General features: G+C 37.9%; 1 protein-coding gene across 1 annotated transcript in view; it reads right to left on the minus strand.

Annotated features, from left to right (window-relative positions):
• Window positions 1-26,516, minus strand: part of l3mbtl3 (L3MBTL histone methyl-lysine binding protein 3) — a 77,599-nt gene that overhangs the window by 16,225 nt on the left and 34,858 nt on the right. Inside the window, exons 12-15 of the mRNA XM_084091963.1 lie at window positions 23,356-24,187; window positions 22,502-22,750; window positions 14,028-14,142; window positions 2,666-2,768 (exon numbers count right to left, since the gene is read on the minus strand). Coding sequence (XP_083948089.1) covers window positions 2,666-2,768; window positions 14,028-14,142; window positions 22,502-22,750; window positions 23,356-24,187 — 1,299 coding nt within the window. The remainder of the gene's footprint in view (window positions 1-2,665; window positions 2,769-14,027; window positions 14,143-22,501; window positions 22,751-23,355; window positions 24,188-26,516) is intronic.

Raw genomic sequence — 26,516 nt, forward strand, 5'->3', positions numbered from 1 at the left:
AAATATTATGACAATTTAAAATGACTGTTCTCTATGTGAATATACAGTAAAGTGTAATTTATTCCTGTGATCAAAGCTGAATTTTCAGCATCATTACTCCAGTCTTCAGTGTCACATGATCCTTCAGAAATCACTCTAATATGATGATTTGATGATCAAGAAACATTTATGATTATTATCAGTGTTGAAAACCGTTGTGTACAAATTCTTTTCAAGATTCTTTGATGAATAGAAAGTTCAAAAGATCAGCATTTATTTAAAATAGAATATTTTCTAACATTATAAATGTCTTTACTGTAACCTTTGATCAGTTTAACTCATCCTTGATGAATAAAAGTATTGATTTATTTTATTTCTTTCCCCCAAAAATAAAATTAAAATTCTTACTGACCCCAAACTTTTGAACGGTCGTGTTTAATGTTACAGAAGCTTTAGATTTCAGATAAATGCTGTTCTTTTGAACTTTCTATTCATCATAGCATCATGAAATAATAATGTTTTCAACATTGATAATAATAATGAATGTTTCTTGCTCATCATAATGATGTAATGATGCTGTAAATTCAGCTTTGATCACAGGAATAAATTACACTTTACTGTATATTCACATAGAAAACAGATGATTTAAACTGTAATAATATTTCACAATATTACTGTTTTTGTTTGTATTTTTTATCAAATAAATGCAGCCTTGGTGAGCAGAAGAGACTTCTTTTAAAAACATTAAAAATCTTACTGACCCCAAACTTTTGAACGGTAGTGTATATATAATTGTATTTTATTTGTATTTTTCATTCATTTTGCTTCTCAACTTCTCAAGTAAATGTATCTTGACTTAAGAATGTTGCAATATTTTTACTGTAAAACAAGACACACATTCTGAGTACGAAATTCACTTGTGTGCAGTGAAGTCAACATCACAAAGATCTTTTTGATTTCATTTTGTTTTTACATTCAAGAAACCAATCATATTAGGTCAGACTGCAACTCAGGTCTTAATATATCCTTCTGTTGGACCGAAACAATCATTATTTTTGCACTTCGGTTTGGTGCGCTAGTGGCACAGAACTTACACACACTTTGTAATAAGCATAGTTATTGCTCTTTGTTTAATAAGCTGTGTTGACTAGCTGAATTTCCAGTGAAGAACTACATCACCCATAATCCTCAGAGAGATCCACCAGTCACAGAGGTCTGGAGCTCCGGCTGAGGGGAAAAGCTTGACGGTTTGAATATTGGGAAGTGAAGAATTTAAGAACTTAAATATTAGTATTTTAACTTAAATAATTAAATAATAATTATTAAAAATATTCATGTTTTCTTTTACAATGCAATTGCAAAATGTTATGTTATTATTATTATTAGTAGTATTATTCAATTTGACAGGATTCCTACAACAGTAATGTGGACTGAGGCACCATCACAACTAAAAACAGCTTTGAAATATTTTACATCTATAATATTAAGTGGTTTGGCTGACAGAAAAGTTTGGGAACTTCTGGATTAGGGTACAAATTACACATATGAAGCGCGTTTAATCCGGTAAAGTGATATTTTCCATATGAGCTTTGATCCGTATGGATTTTCCTGCACTCTGGGAGATTATTCTCAAACTGACTTTATAAATAGAGAGATCAGGGAACAGACGTCGAACACCTTTCCTCAGGCTGAAGCTGTGCTCTGGACTGAACTGATCTGGGCTCAGTGATCATTGGAGTCCAGTGAACCTGAGCTATGATACGCTGCTGGAAATGACATTCAGGGCTTTCAGACACAATGCGGTTTGTTCTTGCGTGTCACACAAGCACGGTTGAGCTTCTGTTGACCACATTTAATGTTGATCAATGTTTATGTGAGTAAAAGCCCCCCCAAAAAACATCATATAAAGTGTATTGTATATCTTCTGAAGACTTGGATTAAGCCGCTTTATTCACATGGATTACTTTTACGATGTCTTTATGAACTTTTTAAAGCTTTTTAAAGCTGGTTATGTGGGCATTCAATGGAGGGACAGAACGATAAGAGAATATCTTCATATCTTTATTTGTATTTTTAAGATGAATGAAAGTTTTTAACTGCATGAGGGTAAATGATGACAGAAGCTTCATTTTTTGTTGTTGTTGTTGGGTGAACTAACCCTTTAAAGCACGTTTATTATGTTATTTAAATTGAAAAGTCTTCGAACAACACTTTCAGTCAAGTGTAAGTGCATTACTGTTGTTTTTTTGTTGTTTTGAGACGAGTTGAAATTATTTTCTGTTATCGACAGCACGTCACAGACTGCACTCATGAATCTTGTACAGAACATTCCTCTAAAGCATTAAAGAAGGATCTGACTCAGGAAAATGCAATGGACCTGGACATCAACAAGCCGCTCAGTTGTTCAATCAAGTCCAGTCTCAGACAGAGCGCTCTGAACCACATGATATTATGATGGCTATTAGTTTCCCACAAGGCAAAGAACAACATGCAGCATCAGAACAGTAGATTATCTAATGACAGTTGTTTTGTCATCCACATTTTTTGCCCCTTCTGAGAAAATGACCCTCATTTATATCAGACCAAAACTTAATGTGACGTGTGAATATACTGTATGTGTAAACAGGCTTTGGACTGCAGTGATGCTGAAGACAGGACACACACACACACACACACACACACACACCTGTGGTGTCCAGAGTAGCGGGCTCCTTTAATGTGACCCACTCCCTTACAGCCTGCCGTGGGACAGCCGCCCTGCTCAGATGTCTCAAACATGTCCTGAGGAGCTGTGAAAACACACACAGAAACACATCACATATTATACACATCATCCTCACCCTGGAAACCACAAAATCAGTTGACATGTGAAGAGTTCAGATGCAGAAGCCTCTAAGTGCCATCTGAAATTTTCTTCTAGAATGATCATTTTTATCAAGCTCGTATATTTAAGTTCAATAATTTCACTTAAATGGCAATGCAAATTACCTATTAATTCTCATTTAAGTGAAATTACTTAAATTAAATATACAAGCTTTATGAAAATGATCATTCTAGAAGAAAATTTCAGATGGCACTCTTCATTTATACAGTGAGATTCAGCAGTTTACAGCACTGTCGAGGTTTACAGGACTGTTTTTGATAAGTGATTACGCACTTACAGAGCTGTGGGTTGCGTTGGTTTGGGCTACTTTTATAAAGTACCGTGGCTGCAAAATGGTTTAGACGATTAAAAATGAAAACAGATAATTTACTAGTGTGTAGACGTCCTTGAAATGAATACCTGTTAGCCTAATGACCGCTGAAAGAGCTTGTGAAGGAGAGACAGCATGGAGGCGTGTTTGACAAACTAGAGGTCGTGTGAGTATCGCAAACATGAGGAGTTTTACAGCAGATTCATTGAGTTTACCATTGTAGATTAATTGCACATTGATGCTTGTGTGTAGACAAAACAAAAGTGAAAGTGGAAAGTAACAAAAGTAAAGAGAAAAGAGTATGTAGGCTATTAATAGTGGTCTTAACCTGAGATCAGAAAATATCAGAGGAATTCAATTTAATGTGTGAATATATACATATATATATATATATATATATCTCTACTCGAACGGTTCATGTCCTCAGACTCGGATTTATGCGATTCTATGGCAACACTATTACAATGAACGAAATGAATCTGCAGCAATCAGTTGGTACATGTCAGAGCTCTTTAAGTTGTTTATGTTCATTATTATTGTAATGTTGTGTGCTTTGAGACATGAGGTAGTTTAATGCCGTCTCTCGTGATGCTTTGCAGACTCTGCTGTGTGTGTTCATGTGTTTTGAGGGAGGCGTTGCTTTGGAGAGCGTGCTGAAGGGAAGGAGGGATCTAATGCTTTCAAAGCTAGCTTGCATTTGCTAGCCTTTTCAAAACTGCCTACTCTAACTTTAAAGGATTAGTTCACCTCAAAATGAAAACTTCCTGAAAATGTACTCACCCCAATGCCATCCAAAATGTTCATGTCTTTCTTCCTTCAGTGGAAAAGAAATTAAGTTTTTTGAGGAAAACATTTCAGAATTTTTCTCCACACAATGGACTTCAATGGCAACCAGAATGTTGAAGTTCAAATCACTGCAGTTTCAGAGTCTCTGCACGATCCCAGCTGAGGAATAGAGTCTTATCTGGCCAAACGATCAGTCATTTGCTAAAAAAACATAAATATATATATACTTTTTAACCACAATTGTTCATCTTGTGCTGGTCTGTGACGCGCCACGTATTACGTCATTACATTGGAAAGGTCACGGAAAAAAGGAGAAGAAAATATTATTAATATATTAAAACAAAGATGTCGGACGATTTTGAAGTTGGAAGAGAAAATGAGATGGAGTTTTTCACCCTTCCCTCCTTTCTGAACCGGAGTACACAGACAAATAACTTAGATAGATGATGTGACTCATGACCTTTCCAACGTGATGACGCAATGCCTGGCGTGTCGCAGACCAGCACAAGACGAACAATTGTGGTTAAAAAGTACATACTTTTTTTTTTTTTAGAAAATGGCCGATCGTTTGGCCAGATAAGACTCTGTTCCTCAGCTGGGATCGTGCAGAGACTCTGAAACTACATTGATTTGAACTTCAACATTCTGGTTGCCATTGAAGTCCATTGTGTGGAGAAAAATCCTGAAATGTTTTCCTCAAAAAACTTAATTTCTTTTCCACTGAAGAAAGAAAGACATGGACATCTTGGATGGCATTGGGGTGAGGAAATTATCAGGAAGTTTTCATTTTGAGGTGAACTAATCCTTTAAAGTATGCACAAACTTCGACGTCACAGGCACGGCGACAGGCTATAAAAGGATGCCTGAAGAACACGTCATTAGCTTCTTTGTCTTCAGGAAGCCGTTTTTTTTTTGTGTGTGTGTGCGTGTGAGTTCTCAGCTGAGTGTCTGTCTGTGTGTGATTGAAAAAAATATATCAAACAAAATTGATAGAAAGAGCTTTAGGAGATGTGTCACGCCATGTCCCTGTTTCATAACGGGTGATGATACAATGATGTGTGAAGAAACTTGAAGAAACCTTCCTTTAAACCTACATGTGCAAGTGTACCTGTATAAAAGGGTGGTCACACCAAATACTGATTTGTTTATTGTTAATTGATAAATAAAATCTATTTATGACATTATTTTTGAAAGCATCCTTACTTTACAGCATTTTTACACAAGTGCCTAAAGCTTTTCAAAGTACTGTAGCTTTGGAGGAAGGTTTGTTCAAGTGTCTTGGAGACGTTGCCACAGTTCTTCTGGATTTAGTCCGTCTCAGTTGTTTGTGTTTCTTCATGTAATCATAGATGGAGATTTGATTATGGTGAGATCGGATTTCCATGTGGCTGTTGTCATCCTTGTGCATACAAAAATCTCACTGGATTATACCAATTAATGGCAAAATTAATGTTTCCAATATTTCCTACTGACACACTACAGCAAAAGATAAGTAACTGGCTTAAAACCATTTTTTGGGGTGAAAAAAGACTTTTGCACAGTACTGTATATTTGAGTTAGAGTTTTCTCTACTGTCGTCCCTCCCTCTGAGGGGGGAGTTTCTTATTTTACATACATATAATAGATGACTTCAGGTGAAAACATCCCACTTTTTCATCTGTATTGCGACAGGGACTATTGTGCTTCCCTTAGAGTCACTCACTACACGTTTTACGGATAGGTAGTGGCTGAGGTACATAAAACGGTGCTCCACTTTTCTAATCTGTTGCCTTCACCATTTTTATGATAGAGATACTATAAGTGTGTTTTTTTCAGATGGCGTCCTGCTTCATTATCTGTCATGCTCTGTGTGTAATGGAGTTAGCAGCATGGATAAGTCTCCTCTGTCAGCGGCTAGGCTGTACAAGAATAGGTAGAATGGAAAATGAACAACTTACTCATCTCATGCCTACATAGCAGCAGATGGAGATGATATTGGTGTGCCTTGTATCACACAGCTATATAGTGCTGGATGAAAGAGACTGGGCAATGCCGCCTATCGCGTCCCACTCTTTTTCTGTCACCCTCTCCAATACAAAATATGAAGATGGTATCAGTATCCTCCGATATTTTTATAGGGGTGAACGCGTCTCGCTTCCTCATCCGTTGCCCTTTCTGCTACGGGGGGGTACGGAGCGATGTGTTCCCTCTGTATTCACATATAATAGGCTGGGCTGAAAAGGAGAGTGGGGAATAATCGCCACTGACGTCTCAATCCCTCTTTGCCTTCACCTTCCTCCAGTCCTGGCAGTTCAAGGGTGGTATTGATGTGCTCCCTCTATATTTTAAATGGGCTAATACAGATGAGGATGGTGGGAAATACTGCCAATTGCATCCCATGTTCGCATCTGTTGCCCTTGCCGGTACCAGGAGTTCGGAGGAAATTCTAATAAACTTCCTATGGAATCACATTCATGTAGCTAGACAGTGGGCCCTATCTTGCACCCAGCGCAATTGACTTTGTACACCGACGCATGTTTCATTCCTATTTTGCACCCGACGCACAGCGGACTTTTCCCTCCACAGACGCACGCCGGTAAATTAGGGAATGAACTTGCGCTCCCGGGGGCGGTTCAGCGAAAAGAGGAGGCGTGTTCCGGCGCAAACATTCCCTGGTGCTATTTTGCAGGTTTAGAAAACAATTCCTCCACAGACCAGGAGAAACCTCGTCTAAAGTCAGTGGCGCGTTATTCAGATGCTATTTTAAGGGCGCATGCTTGGCCATAATGTAGCGTGTGCACAACACGCATGCACTTTGCTTCTCTCATCTACACAGACGCAGCAGTTTTCATTTCTGCAAACCATACATTATTACAAAGAAAAATATTCCACACGAGGGAAATCATTGTTGTGTCCATGAAGATGTGAATAAATCTAGCTTACACATTTACCCAAATTATTATACGCCTGTTTAACCGAAGCTAATCTGGGTGTGTTTCTCCATCCCCAATGTCACTTCTCTGTGTTTTACGGCCCTGACGAGAACGTCGGTCTCCTCGGCTGTGAACCGCTCCTGGCGTGCGTCTGGCAAATCCGCCGTTATAATAGCAATCCGCCATGGAACAAGCGCGCCAGCTCTTAAAGGGAATGTGAGATGACGCTCTGATTGGTTTATTTCACGTTACGCCCAAACCACACCTATGAGTAATGAAGCGACTTCAGACCAACACATTTAAGATTTGCGTCGGGCGCAAGAGTCATTTATCCCGCCGGTATAATAGCAACAGCGCCCGAGATCCGCCCACAAAGTTACTTGCGTTTCGCGTTTGATACTTGCGTTTCAGATCGTTAAAATAGGGCCCATGGAGTTGGAAACCTTATTATTGCACTTCCCTTATGATAAGGCAGGGGAATGGGCTGGAAGGAATGGGCATGATCTCTAGTAGCGTCCCAGTTTCCTTTCTGTCGCCCACTCCGATAAAATAGTTATGGAGGTTGAACTTTGGGGTTCATTGCTGGAACTGTAGGGGTGGGCAACTATCAGCTGATATGGGCTACATGGTAGAGAGTAACCCCTCTCTCTCAGAAGCCCCTCCGGTGTATATCTGAGGTAATAGCCTGACGGGACCCCAGACAGCAACATAGTGTCGGCCCAGATCCGGTCCACATCTGGTGCTTGTATAATCCACATGTACCATATGTGGCCCGGATCTGGGCCGACACTGTTGTTGTCTGGGACTGCATCGGCTCAAGAGACCTGATTGTCAGGTAGAGCGCTTCCCTAGGGGTTCAGTGGTGAAAGGCCTTTGGTAAAAGGGCCCTTCTTTCCCTCTGGCCCCTTCAGTCTCGGTACTCTCACGCCAGATTTCCCGAAAGCACTTTTCGCTATTCTTCCTCAAGTAAGAGCGGGCAGTTGAGATCTCCTTCGCTCTGCCCTAGGTCACTAATGCTGGTTAAGTAATTAAAAGTTAGCAGGCATTTGTTCAGTATGGTGCAGTGGGCATTGGGTTCCCACAGCACCAACACCATGAAGTTAAAGTTAAAGTTCCTCTTTCAAAGGGAGCGGTGTATGCAAAATTCTATTTATTCTTTTGATTAATGTATTTTATTTATTTCTGATTTGAATCTTATTAATCTCTTCTTTATGAACTCTAGTCATTGATAGCTATGTATTCATTTTAACATCATTATTAATCGTTATATTCTTTATTTTGCATTATTATTCTTTTACATGTTATTGATTTATTTAATAATTTGGTAATACGGTTCATTAGTTAACTACCTTAGTTAACATGAGCTAAGAATGAACAATACTTGTTCAGCATTTATTAATCTTAGCTAATATTAATTTCAACATTTACTAATACGTTATTAAAATCAAAGGTTGTATTTGTTAACATTAGTTAATCCACTGTGAACAAACATGAACAAACTATGAACATCTGTATTTTTATTAACTAACCTGGTAACACTTTACAATAAGGTTCATTAGTTAACATAATAATGAACTGCACTTATACAGCATTTGTTCATCTTTGTTAATGTTAATTTCAACATTTACTAATACTTTATTAAAATCTTGTTAACATTAGGTAATGCACTGTGAACTAACATGAACAAACAATGAACAGCTTTATTTTGATTAACTAACATTAACAAAGATTAACAAAAACAGTAGTAAATGTATTGCTCATTGTTAGTTCATGTTAGTTAATACATTTACTAATGTTTAATAAAGGAACCTTATTGTAAAGTGTTACCACTAACATTAACAAAGATTAATAAATACTGTAACAAATGTATTGCTCATTATTAGTTCATATTAGTTAATACATTAACTAATGATCCTTATTGTAAAGTGTTACCAATAGTTTATATATTTTCTACTATTGGCTCTGAAATGTTTGATTATTTCCAAATGTTAAGGTCTTTAGTGCCTCTTCTGTGCTGTAAGATCCCATCAGAATTGATTACGTGATGTACCTTTGTATCAAAATATGTCTGTTTCCATCTCTGCAGACATGAGATAATACAAGATCTGCGATATTCTCTTAAAGGTCTTAAAGGGTTCAAAACCACACCTCGTCTATCTTTGCTACCGTAGCATTTGACCGGTCACGCCGACCTAGCCGTTACACCAACTATGAAATAATGGATAAGTCTGTTTGACCTTTTCTTATCAGACCAAACCACAAGTTTAGTTGGATGTAAGTTTCCTGCATATACAGTCTTTGCTCTTATTTTGTTCTTCACTTCTGCTTCTTCTCCTCTATCTCTCCTTTCATCCTGCAAGTATCTTATTTATTTTGGGTCCTTCTTTCTTATTAGATAAGAAAGAAGAAAGATAATTCTTTCTTTTCTAGATTAAGACAGATTTTATTTTTGTTTAAACCTATTTGCTATTAGAATTTTCATATTTACTTGATTCATTTGTTGTCTTCATCATTTTCAGCAGCAATTATCAGGGTTCAGGTGTTTTAAGGCCTTTAAGCACAAGCATAAAAAGGTATTATGTTGTCTTTAACTAGCCTGTATCCACCCAGATCATTGATGGAATAGACAATTTACAGCCAATACAGGCAATTTACAGAGGAAAAGCTTTTTAACAGTTATAGCCCCAACTATGGGCCGATCCCCAAAAAAGTTTGCAAGCCTACTTTCTAAATGCCCCAGCTATAGCTATCCAAAGGCCAAAGTTATTATAATTTTTTTGACAATTATTGACCTAGAGAGTCCCGAGGGGGGCCGCAGGGGTTTTATCAAGGTTGAGCCAAAAACTCAAAATAAGGAGTTCTACCATGTGGTACGAATGTCGTGGGTGCAGCCGGCCACGGTTTTAGAAGATACGTGAACGTCCTCAAAGTCAGTCTTGGCACCTTAAGACACCGCAAGCAAAAGTCAATCAGACTCAGGGTTGTGTAGTTATTAGGGCTGTCGAAATTAATCGTTTCTACGATGCATCGCGATGCAGACGAAGACGATTCGGTATCGGTTCAGTAATAGACCATAACCGATTATAATGTACTGACACTTTTCTGACGTCATTTGTCGCGTACGTGCTTTGTCGCGTTGAGAGGGAGGTGAGACCTGAGTGCGAGAAAATTAAAAATGCTCCAACTACTTTAAAAGCCTACATCTGGGCACATTTCGGCTTTGATGAACAACCTGGTAAGCACGACCTGCAGAAGACACGCGCTGTGTGCGCTCATGTCACGCTCAAATAGAATATGCAGGAGGTAATACCACTAACTTGATAAACCACATTAGCCGTTTTCACCCCGAGCTGTTAACGCCTGTCTGAGTGGGTGAGCTCCAACGTCACCTGAATCCACAGCCAAAAACAATCATCCACCCGCCCCAATAACTCTCTCTGATTTAAGTATCCACACCCGATGGTCAAATTACAATTATTCTGTGTTACGCGTGATTATAAATGGATGATCGTCACCTTCATCAGCGGATTCGGCGACGGTTGATGCACGCATCTTTAATGGTAACATAATACACTGATTAATGAGCGCGGCTTTTAAATGAACATTTCTTTAAAACAAAATTTATTTGACAGATTTTCCTTTTCTTAATGGCATAAACAAGCTTTACTCCCTTGAAACTTAAACTGGAATGTCACTGTGACTTCCCGAACAGGCGAGCACACGCACACACACGCGCGCACGCATCACTTTTGAAGTAAAATTTAAAATTGAGGATGCGGGTCATCGTGTGATGCATCGTGATATCAAATTGAACTGAATCGATGACATGATAATCGTAATCGAACCGAACCGTGAGACCAGTGTCGGTTTTATGTTTTTTCCATGTTATAGCGCCACCAAGTGGCCAGTTGCTGCGTAAAATATCTCATTCCGTTCATGAGTTACAGCCATTTTAGTAAAAGTGGCTCCTCCCACTTCGAACATTTTGGCGGCCCCATTGAATAGTAATATATTTTTTGGATAATATTTCTCAATCAGACTCCAGAGAATCTTGCTGCACTGGTTTGGTTTTGATCAGGACAAAAACTTAGGACTAGTTTGCAAAAGTAGGTTTTAAAAAAAATCCAAAATACCCGAACATTTCGACAATCGAATCTGAGCTAAGGATTCCAACGATATAAGACACTTGAGCCTATGCCTGACGATTAGCAATTTCACACTTTTGAGCACTGCAGCGCCCCCGTCAGGCCGATCCGGGCGAGTCTCGGTGACGCTGTAGACAGTGTAAGAACTACCAGCCCGCAAAGTTTCAAGTCTATATGACTTACGGTTTGGTCTGCCTGATCACTTTTAGGTGAAAATGCTGATCCTAGGAAATTTTTGAAAATTACAACAGGTTTCAGCGCTACACACTTGAACCCCTAATAAAATCAAATGAAATATGCATACAGTATATGGGTGTTTCTTCAACTTTGGGCACTTTTATGTCCCATGAGTTAATTTATTTATTTATTTTTATTTTTTTGTTATATGAAGGTCATCTTTTATTACTTTAGATTTAATTATTTTACCCTTGCCCCAGACAAAGACTTTCAATCTACAAAAAAAGTATAAAATTCCATCATAAAAAAAAACCAATCTCAACAAAGAATATAAACTATTACAATATTTATTGTGTGAAATTATTTCTTTACATTTGTATGCATTATAATGGCATCATTTCTGTAGTGACCAAATATTTTGACCCTAATAAGATTTAATCAAAAGTTGAGATAAAACCATGAGCTAAAAATCATTTAAAGTATTAATACAGTACATACATTTATGTAGAAAGCATAAAGACTCTAAAGATATAGATACATATTTAAAGAATATATAGACTCAGACATAGTATACACAAACTGATATATTGACTCATATGGATATGTTGTCTTTCACTGGTTTTTCTCTCTTCTCTCACACTCTTTTTCTCTCTCTCTCTCTCTCTCTCTCTCTCTCTCTCTCTCTCTCTCAGCAAGTCGGTCACATCCTGATGCCAGTTTCTGATTTCTAAACATTCCTCCGATCCGTTTCCATGGACACAGAGGAAGGGAACGAGAACGAGAAGACGATTATCAGCCAGACTGACTGACGAAAAGCTTATTGTTCAACAGCATTTTCCCATCATCCTCTGGAGCTAATAGAAGATATTGACAAGAGAGGAAGCAAGAGACCTCCATCCCTCTTTATATCCACATAATTACTTCTCGATCTCTCTAGGCTACAATTTTCCATTAAACAAGGAGAGCGTCTGTCATGTAGAGGGTCTGAGGCGATCAGTCAGTTTACAGATATGATTCAGGGCACTGTTAAAAGTGGCTATTAACTGAACACTTATAGTTTTGTCTGAATCCCTTGCTAAAAAATAGTCAGTACTATAAAAAAAAAACCTGATCTAAAACACATCTATGTAAAATAGCCAGACATTTGCACTGCATTATCCATACAATGCAAATAATCTAATCTTAGTCAGTGTCTTTTGTTGTTGGAAGGATAAATATTGAAGGAAGAGCATCCTAAAGGAAACTGAAGCTCGTAAGAGACCCATTGGGAACACGTTAATTAGGCGCCATCTTCATACTTCACACAAATAGCGCATTGCGAATGAGAGGCACAATGAATTCAGATGTTAATAAGACATAACACAGTATATAAACACTAATACATTGTCCATTTTAAGTATTTTATTGATATTTGCAGTATTGAATTAAATATATACTTAGCCTGTGATCGTCTCACGGTTCACGAATACCTCATTTGTTACTATGGTTACTGATGTCATTCGTCATTCAGGTGTGTGTAATTAATCCGTCTTGTTTGCCAGTGTATTTAAGTTGCTCTGTTTCAGTTGTCAGTGTTGTCTATGTATACATGTTATTACAGTATTCCTGCCTTGATCTGTATTTGCCTTTTGGATCATCTATTAAAGACTTTGACATTCATTTTCATGGTCATGTGCCTGTATCTACAACCACCAGTTAGTTGTGACAGTTCAGCATTTCCTTCACTTTGCCTGAACTGACGTGATGTGACACACCGACATGTGATGAAAGGCGTCTTTTCCATGTTAATCAGAGTTTTTGTCCTCACCAGCCGCGACAGCGATAGGCGATGACTCTATTTTAGAAATGGTTTCTATTTCTGCGACGTCACGGCTTGAACAACAACATACAATGATAATCTCAGATACTGATTAAGTGCTTTATTTAATGTTAAAAGAATTGAATGTGAGTTTATATTTTGCATGACCTTCATAGCCATACTGAAAGTGACAATAGATAATTCACATTCTAAATTGTAATGTAGACATGTATTTTCTGTAAAGCTGCTTTGAAGCAATTTGTATAGTGAAAAGTACAAATATATGTGAATTGAATTTAATATTTGAAATAAATGAAAGGAAACAAGAACATTCAAACTGTGAACAAACAAGTGTATTCAGTGACAAAGATTGTATCAGTCACTCATTACACAGTATGTCATTTTGGCTGTGATTTTTGATTGATTTGGTTGTGAGTGCAGTGCTCTTGCAGAGAGACTCCGCCCACACTCTCTCCTGATTGGCTGTGATTTTGATTGATTTGGTTGTGAGTGCAGTGCTCTTGCAGAGAGACTCCGCCCACACGCTCTCCTGATTGGCTGTGATTTTGGATTGATTTGGTTGTGAGTGCAGTGCTCTTGCAGAGAGACTCCGCCCACACGCTCTCCTGATTGGCTGTGATTTTGATTGATTTGGTTGTGAGTGCAGTGCTCTTGCAGAGAGACTCCGCCCACACTCTCTCCTGATTGGCTGTGATTTTTGACTGATTTTGCTGTGAGTGCAGTGCTCTTGCAGAGAGACTCCGCCCACACGCTCTCCTGATTGGCCGTGATTTTTGATTGATTTGATTGTGAGTGCAGTGCTCTTGCAGAGAGACTCCGCCCACACGCTCTCCTAATTGGCTGTGATTTTGATTGATTCTGAAATTTGGAATTGCTCATCGCTGGAATCTTATCGCATCACGTCTGTTCAGGACACACTCTTATCTGTAAGAATACGTGTCTTCGAAGGCCTCATAGTATTGATGCTTAGCGTGTGTCATGGGAAGGCCAGTGGTTGTGTGTAACATGTACTCACTGATTGGCGGCTGCAGTGGATGTCCAGTTTTGGCGCACCAGCCGGCAGGATGAATATCTGGGCTATCTGCATCGGTCCAGTAATCGTACTCATCTGTCCAGCCATCAAAATGGATCTGAAAGAGAGCAATGCAGGTCAGTCTGATAGGGCTTTTACAATGCAAATAATAATAACAATAATATGTCTTAATTTGTATTTTGTCTTGCTTTCCAGCAAAAATATCTAAACATCCTAGAAAAAAAAAAAAAAAAAGAAAAAAAACATGTTTTCAGGAAATATATTAAAATGTTTAAAGTTTAATGTTTATGTTAAAGTTTTTTCTTTCTTGTCTTAGTAAACCTCACTAAATTTAGTTTTTAGTTAAATTTAAGACAAATCCAGCTAACAGGAAACGTTCTCTTAAGGTTCTCTCAAAGTTACAAAGGAACATTCTTCCAGTAAAGCTAATAGAACGTTTGTTCAAAGTTATCTGGTCTTTCATAATGCTCTCAAAACATTAGCACAAACACATTATTTATACATTGATTATACAAAGTTTTCTCCCCCGAAATGTTTTAATTGGACGATTGTCTAATTTTTTCAGAACGTTCAGAGAACATACACAAATAAACGTCCCCATAATATTTGCAAAACAAAATGTTCCCTTAATGTTCACATAACTGAGAAAACTTGTTTTTAAAACACTTTTTACGACAGAAACTATCAAAGTAACTGCAAAAAGGATTTTCATTGTCAGAATGTTTTTGCAAACTGGACGTTTTGAACGCTTATAAAATTCTTAGAGGAAAAACACTGAAAATGAAAACTTTGACAGTTTCTGTAGTGCAGTGGTGGTTAAACTCCCATAAAGTGCCCGAGGTTTGAGAGAAGTGTGGCGTCTGATGGAAAGCATGGGTGCTGTGGTATAGTGGTTAAGGCTGTGAGCTATTACTGTAACGGGTTTGATCGACATAATTAATAAATGCACTTGAGTCCAGGCGACTCCAGGAGGGATCATCCTGCAGGGTCACGCTGTCTCTCTCTGATGACATTGCCTGAAAGTCACTACAAATGTGTGCTGGATGTGTGCTGATAAATAGAGATCCTACTCTTATATAAGGTACAAAACACCCCGAGGCGCGTCAGATGAAAGCAGGCACAGCTTGGCTAGTAGCATTTCAATGTCCCTTGTGAAGATTATCTTCATATGGCAAAGCAGATCTCCAGAGACGCTGACGTTCGAGCTGGAATCAGAAGCGCTGGCAGAGAGCAGACTGCTGGCAGGGGGATCCGGTCACATCGAATTTTAGATGCTCACAACTCTTTAAAAAGAGCTGCTGCGATCAAGACAATGAGAAGAAAAGAGCAGCGCTTAAAGGACAGCCTGTCTCCAGGACTCGGATCAAACCGGTTCCTGGGGAATCGGGAACGGACGACAGAGGCGAGGAGTGTTTTCAGTGGTGTTCACAGCACTGGTGTCACTATGTGGACATCCAGACCAGACTGGCTATTTTAATTCACTGCATGACAGCTTGAGATAAAGAAATGTTTCATTCGCATCCTTCTCATCGGCCGCGCTGTTGTTTAATCTCCTTCCAGTTTGCATGCGTGTATTTCCACACCTCCATCCGTGACTAAATCAATTTGAACATATCAATATCTCTAACCACATCTCGCTTCCCTCGGGCTTTGTTCACACCAGTTTCATTGTAGTATCATCGAGATACTTCTTGTTAATATTTTGAATTAGATTTTATTTTTTTATATTTTCTGTTTTAGGTTTAGTTAAAGTTTCAGTACTTGTTTTAGTTTTTGTTCTAAAAGTCCCCCTGTGGTGAAAATCCAGCTTTTAATGTAGTTTATGTGTCTATGTGGTGTTTTTAATATGCTTTAAGACAAACCATGTGTAAATTCATAAGTCGACTCCATTGCTGAGTATTTTCTCCTTAAAACTGCAGTGAACCAAAGACAGTCTCAAAAACACGCTTTGAAATCGCTGGTGTTTCTGACGTCACAAACTACCTTGTAACCAATCAGATCAACGTGTGATCGTCAACCAGTGGATCTCTGAGCTGAGTGAGTGAGTGGAGGCGGGGCTCATTTGCATATTCATAGAACCGCGCGTTCTAAATGAGGCGAGGGTGTCGAGTTACAGTCAAGATATTTTAAGGCATGAAGACTTTTTTTCAAGGAAAAAACGTTTAAATATGTCATTTTGGTGATCAAAGATGAGTTTTAAGGGGTACAGCTTTTGACTACAGGGGGATTTTAAGGTTTAGTATGCAGTTTAAGTAATTTTAGTACTTAAATTAAAGGCACAGTGTGTAAGTTTTGACGCTAGAGGTCGCTTATTCAGAACAATAACACAGGCGCCGCTTGATGACGTGATGATGCCGTGAATGAGTGTGGAATCATGGGAGTTGTTGTCTTCACCTCCACAGCCGATGGAAAGCAATCCGATGGGAATCATGCTCATGGATGAGTGAATGTATTAAAGTTTTACTAACATTACTGAAATGAAATTCGAAATTCGGGGTATTTAGGATTTTAGATCTTTTAGTTTTATACATACATTTTCATTTACAATTAAATTAACTATTTAAGGATGCACAGATACACAGTGTGGGGTTTGATTTGGACATGACAAAACATCAAATCCTCTTGTCTCTGTGATGTGGGAGAGTCGAGGGTGTCGCAGAAAACCATCAAAGACTCGGACGTAAAAGTCAATTACAGCTGCTTCAGGAAATATTGATGGGGTATTTTAAAACGCAGTGGGAATCCACCAAACCCATCCAGAGCTCCGGTGAATGTCAGCGAACACAGGCCATGAGAGAGAGCAGGACTGGAGGAGGTCATGCTCGATACGGCTTGAACACATGAACATGACAGACACGTGTGAACCCAGGACTGATTGTGTGTATAAGAGAAAGACTGATGGGTGAACGTCTGTGGAGGATTACGAATGATGGGTGCGAGAGTCAGAGAAGAGTGTGAGACAGACAGTAACATCTGTTATTTCTCTCAGTCAGTGTCAGTGACGTGTGTGTGTGTGTGTGTGTGGATTCTGCTGCCACCTTGAAACCAACAATTGCAATTACACTCAAATGGTTACGGTATATTATTAGTGCCCTATGAAATCCATTTTATTTTTTCCCAAATACAGTGTTCATTTTTCTGGACTGCGCTTTATGGTTACATAAAACGTCTAATTAAGTGAAATCATGAAACCTATACAACTGAAGAGAAGTGGGTAACCCTTTATTTTGAGGGTCATGCTGTGGCTCAGTGTTAAGCAGAGGTACGCAGAACGCCGAGAGCAAGCGGCAGCGCTCACTGTGCTCTCACACTGCCGGCTTGTGCAGTGCAAATACAAACAAGCATCCTCTATTGTGTCACTTTTTCCAGGATACCCCTGTCTGTCACATGCTTTCATATGTGCTGACCCATACATATGCAGAACATGCTGTTTATATGCAGTGTACATGATAAAAGTAATCTTAATGTTAAGAAATGGGATAAAGGCGTGTTTTTCTCTTTTCTTTTAAACCAGTAGATGCACACATATTCAGCGCAGCAGTTTTGATGCACGTGGAAATTTGTCTGATCCATGAGTCGATCGCCGACAGCAACGCAAAGTTGATTCTGCACTAATTTTATCTAATATTTATTGTTTTATTTTTAAACTTTATATTTATGTAGAAAATGAGAATCAATACAATTAATGACCATATTTCGAAACAAAGTTCTTGTTAATGATTTTCAGTTTTGCTCAAGGTAATTAACCCTTTTAAACCGGCTGTGTCGTCGCCGACACACACCAGCAAGCTGTATTCATTTTACTGTAACTCTTCAACCATTTGCCCTATCAAAACCATTCAAATGCCCCTGACAGTAGACAACATGCACTTTGCAGCAATATACAGCTCATTATGGTAATTTCCGTAAGCAAATGACAGCAGATTTCAGGCAGAGCAGGAAGAAAGGATTTGAACAGAGAGATACGAGCACGGCAGGTTAGAGTGTTTTGGATTGCATAAAATAATAAAAGAAACAAACAAATACATGGTGAAAGTAGTGTTAGACAGCAGAAGAGGGGATTGGGATGATTTTTAATGAAACCTGGGAGGCGGATGGCGTTACTCTTTCACATATCTTAGCATGTGGTGTGCCTATGAATGCATGCATTTATGTGTGTGCGTGTATGAAAAAAAGTGTCCTAAATGAAAACTGTGCAACCCAATATCACAAAAAAGACTTGTATATATGCATCATAGTTCATTTTTCAACTTTAAAGTGTTAGTTCCTTTCGTTCGTGATTTTTCTGTTTTTTCTAAATAAAAATCAGTAAATTAATTCTCGTTTTTTTTTTTTTTTTTTTTCATTTAAATTCTATTTACAAACTCAGTAATGGTCAATAACTGTAATTTGTTGAAAGCTAATCTGAAAAAGATGACACCTTGCACATTAAGATTGTTTTAGAATTTTACAGTAAAAAAATCTAAATATGTGAAAAACACCTATTTTAGCTTCAGGTTCTAAAGGGTTAAAGCAATAGTTTTTCAATAAGTGGAGATTATGTAAAAGTACGGTATTTCTTGTGAAAGGCACAATAATTAACATGATAATAAACAGCTTCCATCTGTTGACATGACATGATCAGATTCAGATGGGAAATATCATATATTAAGTTATTTATATCTTATAGATTATCTTTAAATATAGATAATCACCATATTTATAATGAAACCATTATATCTAAAAATATGATATTAATCATATCATATAATAAAATATCATTTATTTGTTACAACAGTAAAGCTTTATTGACCTTTACTTTTTTAAATAAGTTGTTTCTGTATTTTTTAAAATTAACATATTTTAATTACAATCAAACATTTGAAGGATAAATATGCAGAAATAAGCCAATAATTAATGGTTAACTGAATGTATAGTAAATGTCTATACATGGTCCACTTTAGACATTCTACTAACTATAAGTAACATTAGAGTATTAGTAGACTGTGTTCGGGTTAGAATAAGCTGACATGAAGTTGCAAAGTTACATATAGTCAGTATAATGTCAGTATAAAGTGTTAGCAGATATTAAGCAGACAGTCTAATACTCTAATGAGAGTCAGTTGACATGTAGTTGTTTATAGTGTGTAGAATGTCTGAAGTGGACCATCGAATTAAAGCGTCACCCCTTCTAGCCATTATTTACAATTGTGTGTAGTAAGTGATTTACATAATGTTAAATTTCTGTGATTTACCATATATTATGATTTTAACTTATATAACTTATTATAACTAAACAATAAGAATCATTATGTTTAATTAGTGTTGGTTTTTGAGTTTTGAGTAATAAATTGATGCATGTAATATAAAAAAAGTGTAATAAAGACAGTTTAACCCCCCTGTTCTGAAGTTAAAAGTATATCCACATTAATTATTGATTTGCATAGCACTTATTAAGCGATGTTCAAGTTTATTCAGCAGATTTTTCCACTAATACAGCAACACTAAAGACAATTTCTGGTGTGTTCATGCTTAACTACTACATAAATAACGGCTAATTTAAATATAATATAATAATTGACTGCATACATAATTTTCTCCTTTCTCGCCTTTCTCTTGGCTTTATGCAGATTCTGTGAAGAAGGGCTGTTCGGTTGCTGAAAGCTATTTCTACTCATCTCCGTCGCATCGCTCGCTCGCTCACGTTGCCTCAAACCAACTCTCAAAGTCAACTCTCATTAAAAATGAACGACTTCAAGTGGCTTTGCTCACCCGGAGTAAACAGTGCTGGATTGTTCTCGGCCTTGCTAGAGTCTTGCTCTGAACATTTAGAAAAACACTGCAGTTGTGCTAGTTTACCAATAAATTACCATATTTTCCAGAGTATAAATCATGTCTTTTTAAATGCAAAATATATTAACGTCAAGCGTGCAAAACGTACATATCTGGATTTGTGCCGAATAAGAGAGTTACGTAAGTGTATTTGTACAGTGTATTTCCCACACACCAGTGGTCAGGGCTGGCATGTTTATAATGAATGACTCCATAATTTACCTTTGTTTTAAATTTGAAGCATTTGCGGTGGAGTGAAAAATAGCTTTCCAAAAAATACAATATACATGCATCACCAGTTGAGTCACTTTTCAGTATTGTGAATCAAATCCAGTGCTGTCATGAATCGTGATGTGCTGAAACATTTATCACCGCCTCTGATAGCAGAGAAGACTGAAAACTGGAGAAATCTGCCTCATATTACATGCATTCATGTGCATGAAGAGCATTTTCAGCTCCATCGGTGCGCCGGAGGACTGGCAGATCATGTTTCTATGTGGAGCAAAGCTTCACAGGAGAGAAGACGCTGGGATGAGTGCTCCTGATTGCTCCTGAACTCCCGAACAGACGGCGGAGAGATCGGGAGCTATCATGGGATCGCACGCTATCACTGCATCTCACAATTACAGTGTGACACTGGACTGATAAAGATGCAACACAAGCAAGATAACGCTGTGAAACTGATGAGTAAAGACTCGACAGGGAAGCGGATCATATTCAGTCCCTATGAAGGACACGATCTGTGAAAAAGCTCAACACTGTGACGTTTAATGCACCATGTGTGACCCGTCAGCTGCCGAGCCGACGCCAGAGCAGAACCTGTGTCAGTGTAATGATGAAAATAATGATCTGAAATCAGTCACTGAACACCTGAAGGTGTCGCTCATAAAACGATGACCTTAAAACATGAACAACAGGTAGAATTACACAATTATTTATTTTGTACAATTTCTTTACAAAACCAGAATGACACTCTTCTAGGGCTGTCAAGTGAAAATTAGAATTTCGAATATTCATTGAATAAAAAAAAAATAAAAAACGTGCATTCGAATTTTTGGCGAGTCAAGAGGCGCGTCACTGCCGCGGTGTTTCTCTGAGCTAATCCAGTCTACAGCGCTGCGCTGTTCACTTGAAAATGGCGGGAAAAGGCCTGCTGACGAAAACCAATGACATAATTGACCATTTCCACATCGGTCAGAGCTGAGTGTGTGTGTGAGTGTGTGTTCATCAGCTGGAAACACTGTCAACAGGAGCGCTCAGCACTCGCTCAGATCAAGAGGAGCATCTGGTGTTTTTGACCAATAATATGTAGATGTAGTGAGTAGGGCTGCACGATTAATCGCAATGAAACCGCACGCGATTTGGCAAAGGCTGCGATTATCTTGTGCGCAGTTTGTCAGTGGAGTGCGGCTGATCGGTAGTAAATACTGCTCCATCTGAACACCAGAGGGCGCTCTCATGCAAACACCATAAATATGCAGAAGTACAGTAATGCGCATCATTCCAGGAAACCCCTATCGCTGTAGCTGAATAAACAGAAGATTGAAACGCTCTGATTAAACATGACTTATAAACACACGACTGCCTTATTCTGTGTCAGAAGCTCATCATCTCACAGAAGGAGGAGCTCAACTGTCCTTATGAAGTGAGTTTGGAGAAAAAGCATGTTATTAAATGTTGTCTGTTGTTGGACAAGAGGTTCATAAATGCTTCTCATGTTCTGGAAAGATGTTCGACGCGTGTTGTTTTTTCAAATGCACGTTATAAGAGACTCAGACTCACAGTGCGTTCAGATGGAGCCGAGTTTACAGAGCCGTACATCACTGACAAGCTGCGCATAAAAAATAAGTGCAATTACATGTAAAGTGCGATTAATCGTTCAGCCCTAGTAGTGAGTAGAAGTGGAGTGTTTCTGAATGGCGGTTTGCTATCTTGTGTTCATGTAGTAACGTTACATTACGCCGTGTGTTTTCTCAGGTTACTGATGCACTTACACAGTTTTATGCACTATTGTAACCTAATTTTCCTTGCATGCACATTAAGGAAATTATACTTTATTTAAGAACAATCGTTTCAAAAGTTAATGCACTTAAAAAAGTGAATGTCCTTTCATTTCAATAAAAGATGTGATGCTTGATTTGGTTTATATTTGCTTATTGCGCTCGAGTGCGCCCTCTTGTTGTCATAGGAGACAATACAGTACGTTTTTCCTCTAACAATAAGTATTGCCTTCAGAATTCAAATATAATATAAATCGAATTGTGCTAATATTAAAGAAAGAAATTTGAATCTAGCTTTTCAGCCATTTTGACAGCCCTACCCTCTACTGGTCGTAATTCACTGCGGTATTTTACATGATCCATCGAGTTTTGGTGGTGTTTGTGTCTAAGTGAGACAATAATTTATGTAATTTGAAAGATGTTGTCATTGGATGTGTTTTGTGTGATGTGTTCTAGTAATTGTAAAAAAGGATTAATGGATAATATATACTGTTACCTATTGAAGTAAATAGGCCAAGCTTTAAAATAATTATTTTAAATTAAAGATGTGTTAATATATGTGATCATTTGCTGCCATGGTTTATTTGTATGTTCCTTTTGAATTTCCGTAAAAAAATAAAAATTAAAAAAAAGGTAGTTTCTCACCCGGAGTCGATGTTCATCCGTATCAACCACTGTGGCCACTCGGATCAGAACAGGATTCCTCTTGTCGACCACCTCCAACTTCATACCGGGCTGAAAACTGTGAGGAGGTTTCTGCAGAGAGAGAGAGAGAGAGAGAGAGAGAGAGATAGAGAGAGGGAGAGAGAGGGAGAGAGAGAGAGAGAGAGAGAGAGAGGGAGAGAGTGAGAGAGAGAGAGAGAGAGAGAGAGAGAGAGAGAGACCTTTGAACAACTTTTATTACAAAAATTTAAAAAAAACAGTCTTCAATCAATTATTTAGCCAACAAGAAAACAAAAAAAATAAATAAATAACAAAACAACCATAAACCTTTTTACAACCATTATCATCATATATAATTATACATAGATTTGTAAATTGCCATTATAGTCAACATCGCAAATACAGTTATTTATAGCCCACTTGAACTTGAAATCTTCAATATTCTCATTCAGTCGATAATATTCAAATTCTATTCTTAACCTTGACTTCATCAAACCCTCATAAATCAGTACCACATCAGTTTGTCCCATACCACCTATTTTACTTTTACGAGAGAGCCAAACAGCTAACTTTGCTTGTCCAAAAATAAAATTGAGTAAATGACAAATCTCTCTCTTGCTACGTTTATATTTAGGTCCATAGATATAAAACTCAAGTGTAAAAACTTCTCCCAAAGTCTGACACCACCCTCCAAGAATTTCAAAAAGAGGTAATAGTCTACTACAGTCAGCAAACAAGTGAAAAACTGTCTCCTGCTGTTCACAGAAAGGGCACCCTATCCCCGCTAGTGGATCAAAATGTGCTCTGTGTCTGTTTGTAGCTATAATACCATGTACAACGCGCCACTGCAGGTCTCCAGACCTTTTTTCAATGGGGGGCTTGTACATGGTCCTCCAGCTACCTTTCGGGGAAGAGTCTGATCCAAAAAATTCTGTCCATTTAGACTCTTTTACAGTTTCAAGTGCATGAAGATGAAGAACTTTTACACACAGCATATAAAGAGCTTTTTTCCCAATGTCTCTGAAACGCCCCAGTTGAGGTGTCTTAAAGGACAGAATACCACCTCCAATTCCTTGCCACAAGCCAGTCGCAGCTGTAATATCCAGTTCTGGGAAAGAAGAAACAGCATTTTCTTTTTTGTGTAAAAATAAAGAGTCTCTATAGTCCACCGGCATGCACTCATATAGATGGTTCAACATCCTCTGCACAACTCGAACTGATCTTATACCAAGCTTGGTAGCCAGAGTCTCTGCAGAAATCCATCCATCTTCAGTCAGTAAGTGTCCAATCTTTACAATATTTGCAGACCATAAAGCATGCCTCACAGAAGTTGATTTTAGAACATCCACATCAATTTTTGGGTTAAAGATCAAGGGTTCTTCCAATAACCACTGACTCTGTTCACCGTTTATATCTCTGCAAACTTTTAAAAGAGTCCACGCTCTCAACATTGACTTGTAGAACGATGACAGACCAGTTAAGTCCAGCTTATTAATGTCCATTAAGAACAGTTGACGATCATAACCCATTTTACCTGCTCTTCTCAGGAGGCCATGGGCTACCCCACGCCAGCTCACTTCTTCACCATACAGGAGTCTTTGAGCTGTCTGAAGTCTGAAAGCTTTGATTCTAGACCTGATGTCAATGAGTCCTTGACCTCCCTCCGTCCTGGGCAGATAAAGTACTGGTGCTTTTAGCCAGTGACACCCGGACCAAAAAAAGTCAACTAGTTTTTTCTGAATGTCCGTTATCAATTCTTCTGGGGGTTCTAATATCATCATTTTATGCCATAAAGTAGCAGCAATAAGATTATTACAGACCAAAACTCTACCCCTATAGGATAACTGAAGGAGCAACCATTTCCATAGAGACAACCGAGCACATGTTTTCTCCACTAGTCCCTCCCAATTCTGTTTCCTATAATCTTCAGATCCTAAAAACACCCCTAAGTATTTAAAACCTTCTCTTCCCCATTGCAACTCTCCAGGAAGGATGGGACCATTATTGTCTTGCCCACACCATACTGCCACACTTTTGCCCCAATTCACTTTTGCAGAGGATGCTCTTTCATAAGTTTCTAAACACTTTTTAACAACATTAATATCTTGATTACCTCTTATTAAAACTGTAAGATCATCCGCATATGCAGACATTTTAATAAACTGTGAAGAATCTATTTCTCTGATATGCAGTCCCATTAATTCTCTTCTTAATTTACAGAGTAATGGCTCAAAAGCAATACTATAAAGCTGCCCTGAGATAGGGCAACCTTGTCTAATACCCCTCTGAACCTTTATGGGGACACTGAGACTGCCACCTATTTTTATCAAGCAAGTTGCCTCATTATAAAGCAATTTTATACATGAAATTAAATTTTCTCCAAATCCAAAAGCCTTAAGAGTCTCAAAAAGAAAAATATGGTCAACTCTGTCAAAGGCTTTCTCTTGGTCCATTGACAAAAACCCAACATCAACATTGTTGTAAAAAGCATAGTCATACAGATCCCGCATCAGATGTAAATTATCTGCAATAGATCTGCCCTTTACACAATATGATTGATCCGTATGAATAATTTCATGTAATACATCATTTAACCTTTTAGCAAGACACTTAGAAAGAATTTTATATTCTGAACATAAGATAGCTACAGGTCTCCAATTTTTTAGTAGTGTCAAATCTCCCTTCTTTGGAAGCAATGTTAAAACAGCACGCTGACAACTTCTTGATAGACATCCTTCACTTATACATTTCTGAGCAACTTCAAAAAAATCATGACCAATAATAGTCCAAAAACGTTTATAAAATTCAGCAGGAAGTCCATCAATTCCTGGTGCTCGCCCTGATGAGAGATCCATTACTGCTGAAGTCAGTTCATTAAAAGTAAGCTGTGCTTCCAAAAGCTGTTTTTTTTCTGTAGATATCTCAGGAAGATCTTGTAAAAGTTCACGTCTGCACTGATCATTTAAGGAATCAGCAGAATATAGTTCAGTATAAAAGTCCACTGCAAGTCTACGCATCCTTTCCGGGTCTGAAACAAGGTGTCCATCCTTATCTTTTAAAAACAACATCTTTTTCCCATGTTTAGTTTTCCGTTCTAAATTAAAAAAGAAGGACGTAGGAGCATCTATGTCTCTTTTTGTTAGAAAACGATTTTTTATAAGTTCTCCTTTGACTTTTTCATCAAGGATTAAATTCAAACAGTTTTTCTTTTCAGTCCACATATCCTTCAAATTAGGAGAAGCATTTTCAATCATGTTCCCTTCAATAATCTTAAGTTCTTGCTCCAAACTCTCTAATGTTTTCTTTAAACACAAAGTAGAATGAGAAGAATATTGTTGGCAATATTCTTTAATAAACACTTTCCCAATCTCCCACCACTGAATAATATTGTCATATCTTCCTTTCTCAGTCTTCCAAACTTCCCAAAAATTCTTAAAATTTTCACAAAAGAATGTGTCTTCCAACAATTTAACATTAAAATGCCAATAAGAACTCTTATAGGTTTTTGTTATGAGACTACATTCAACTGTGATTAGTTTGTGGTCTGAAAAAGGGACAGGAGTAATAGTTGAATTCAGAGTCCTGTTCCTCATATTATGAGATAAGTAAAACCTATCTAAACGAGCAGCAGAAAGTGTATCATTACTAAAACTCACCCAAGAGTACTGTTTAACTAAAGGATTGTTTTCTCTCCATACATCTGATAAGTGAAAGTTCTTTACCAATCTTGCAAGACAAGTAGCTGACATTTGATGTGGTTCTTCCCCATTCCTATCTATTATGAAATCTAAGGTGCAGTTCCAGTCTCCACCAAAAACAATAAAATCTCCATCATGTTGTTGTCTTAAAAACTGTTCTAATTTAGAAAAGAGCCTTATTCTCTCAATGCCTAAATTTGGAGCATAAATGTTCACAAAAATGAAATTCAGATTATGTATTTCAGCTCTAACAATCAAGAGTCTTCCAGGTTCCAATTCATTTTTCCACAAAATATTGA

The sequence above is a fragment of the Abramis brama genome (assembly GCF_963993115.1).
Source record: "Abramis brama genome assembly, chromosome: 18".
NCBI lineage: Eukaryota > Metazoa > Chordata > Actinopteri > Cypriniformes > Leuciscidae > Abramis > Abramis brama.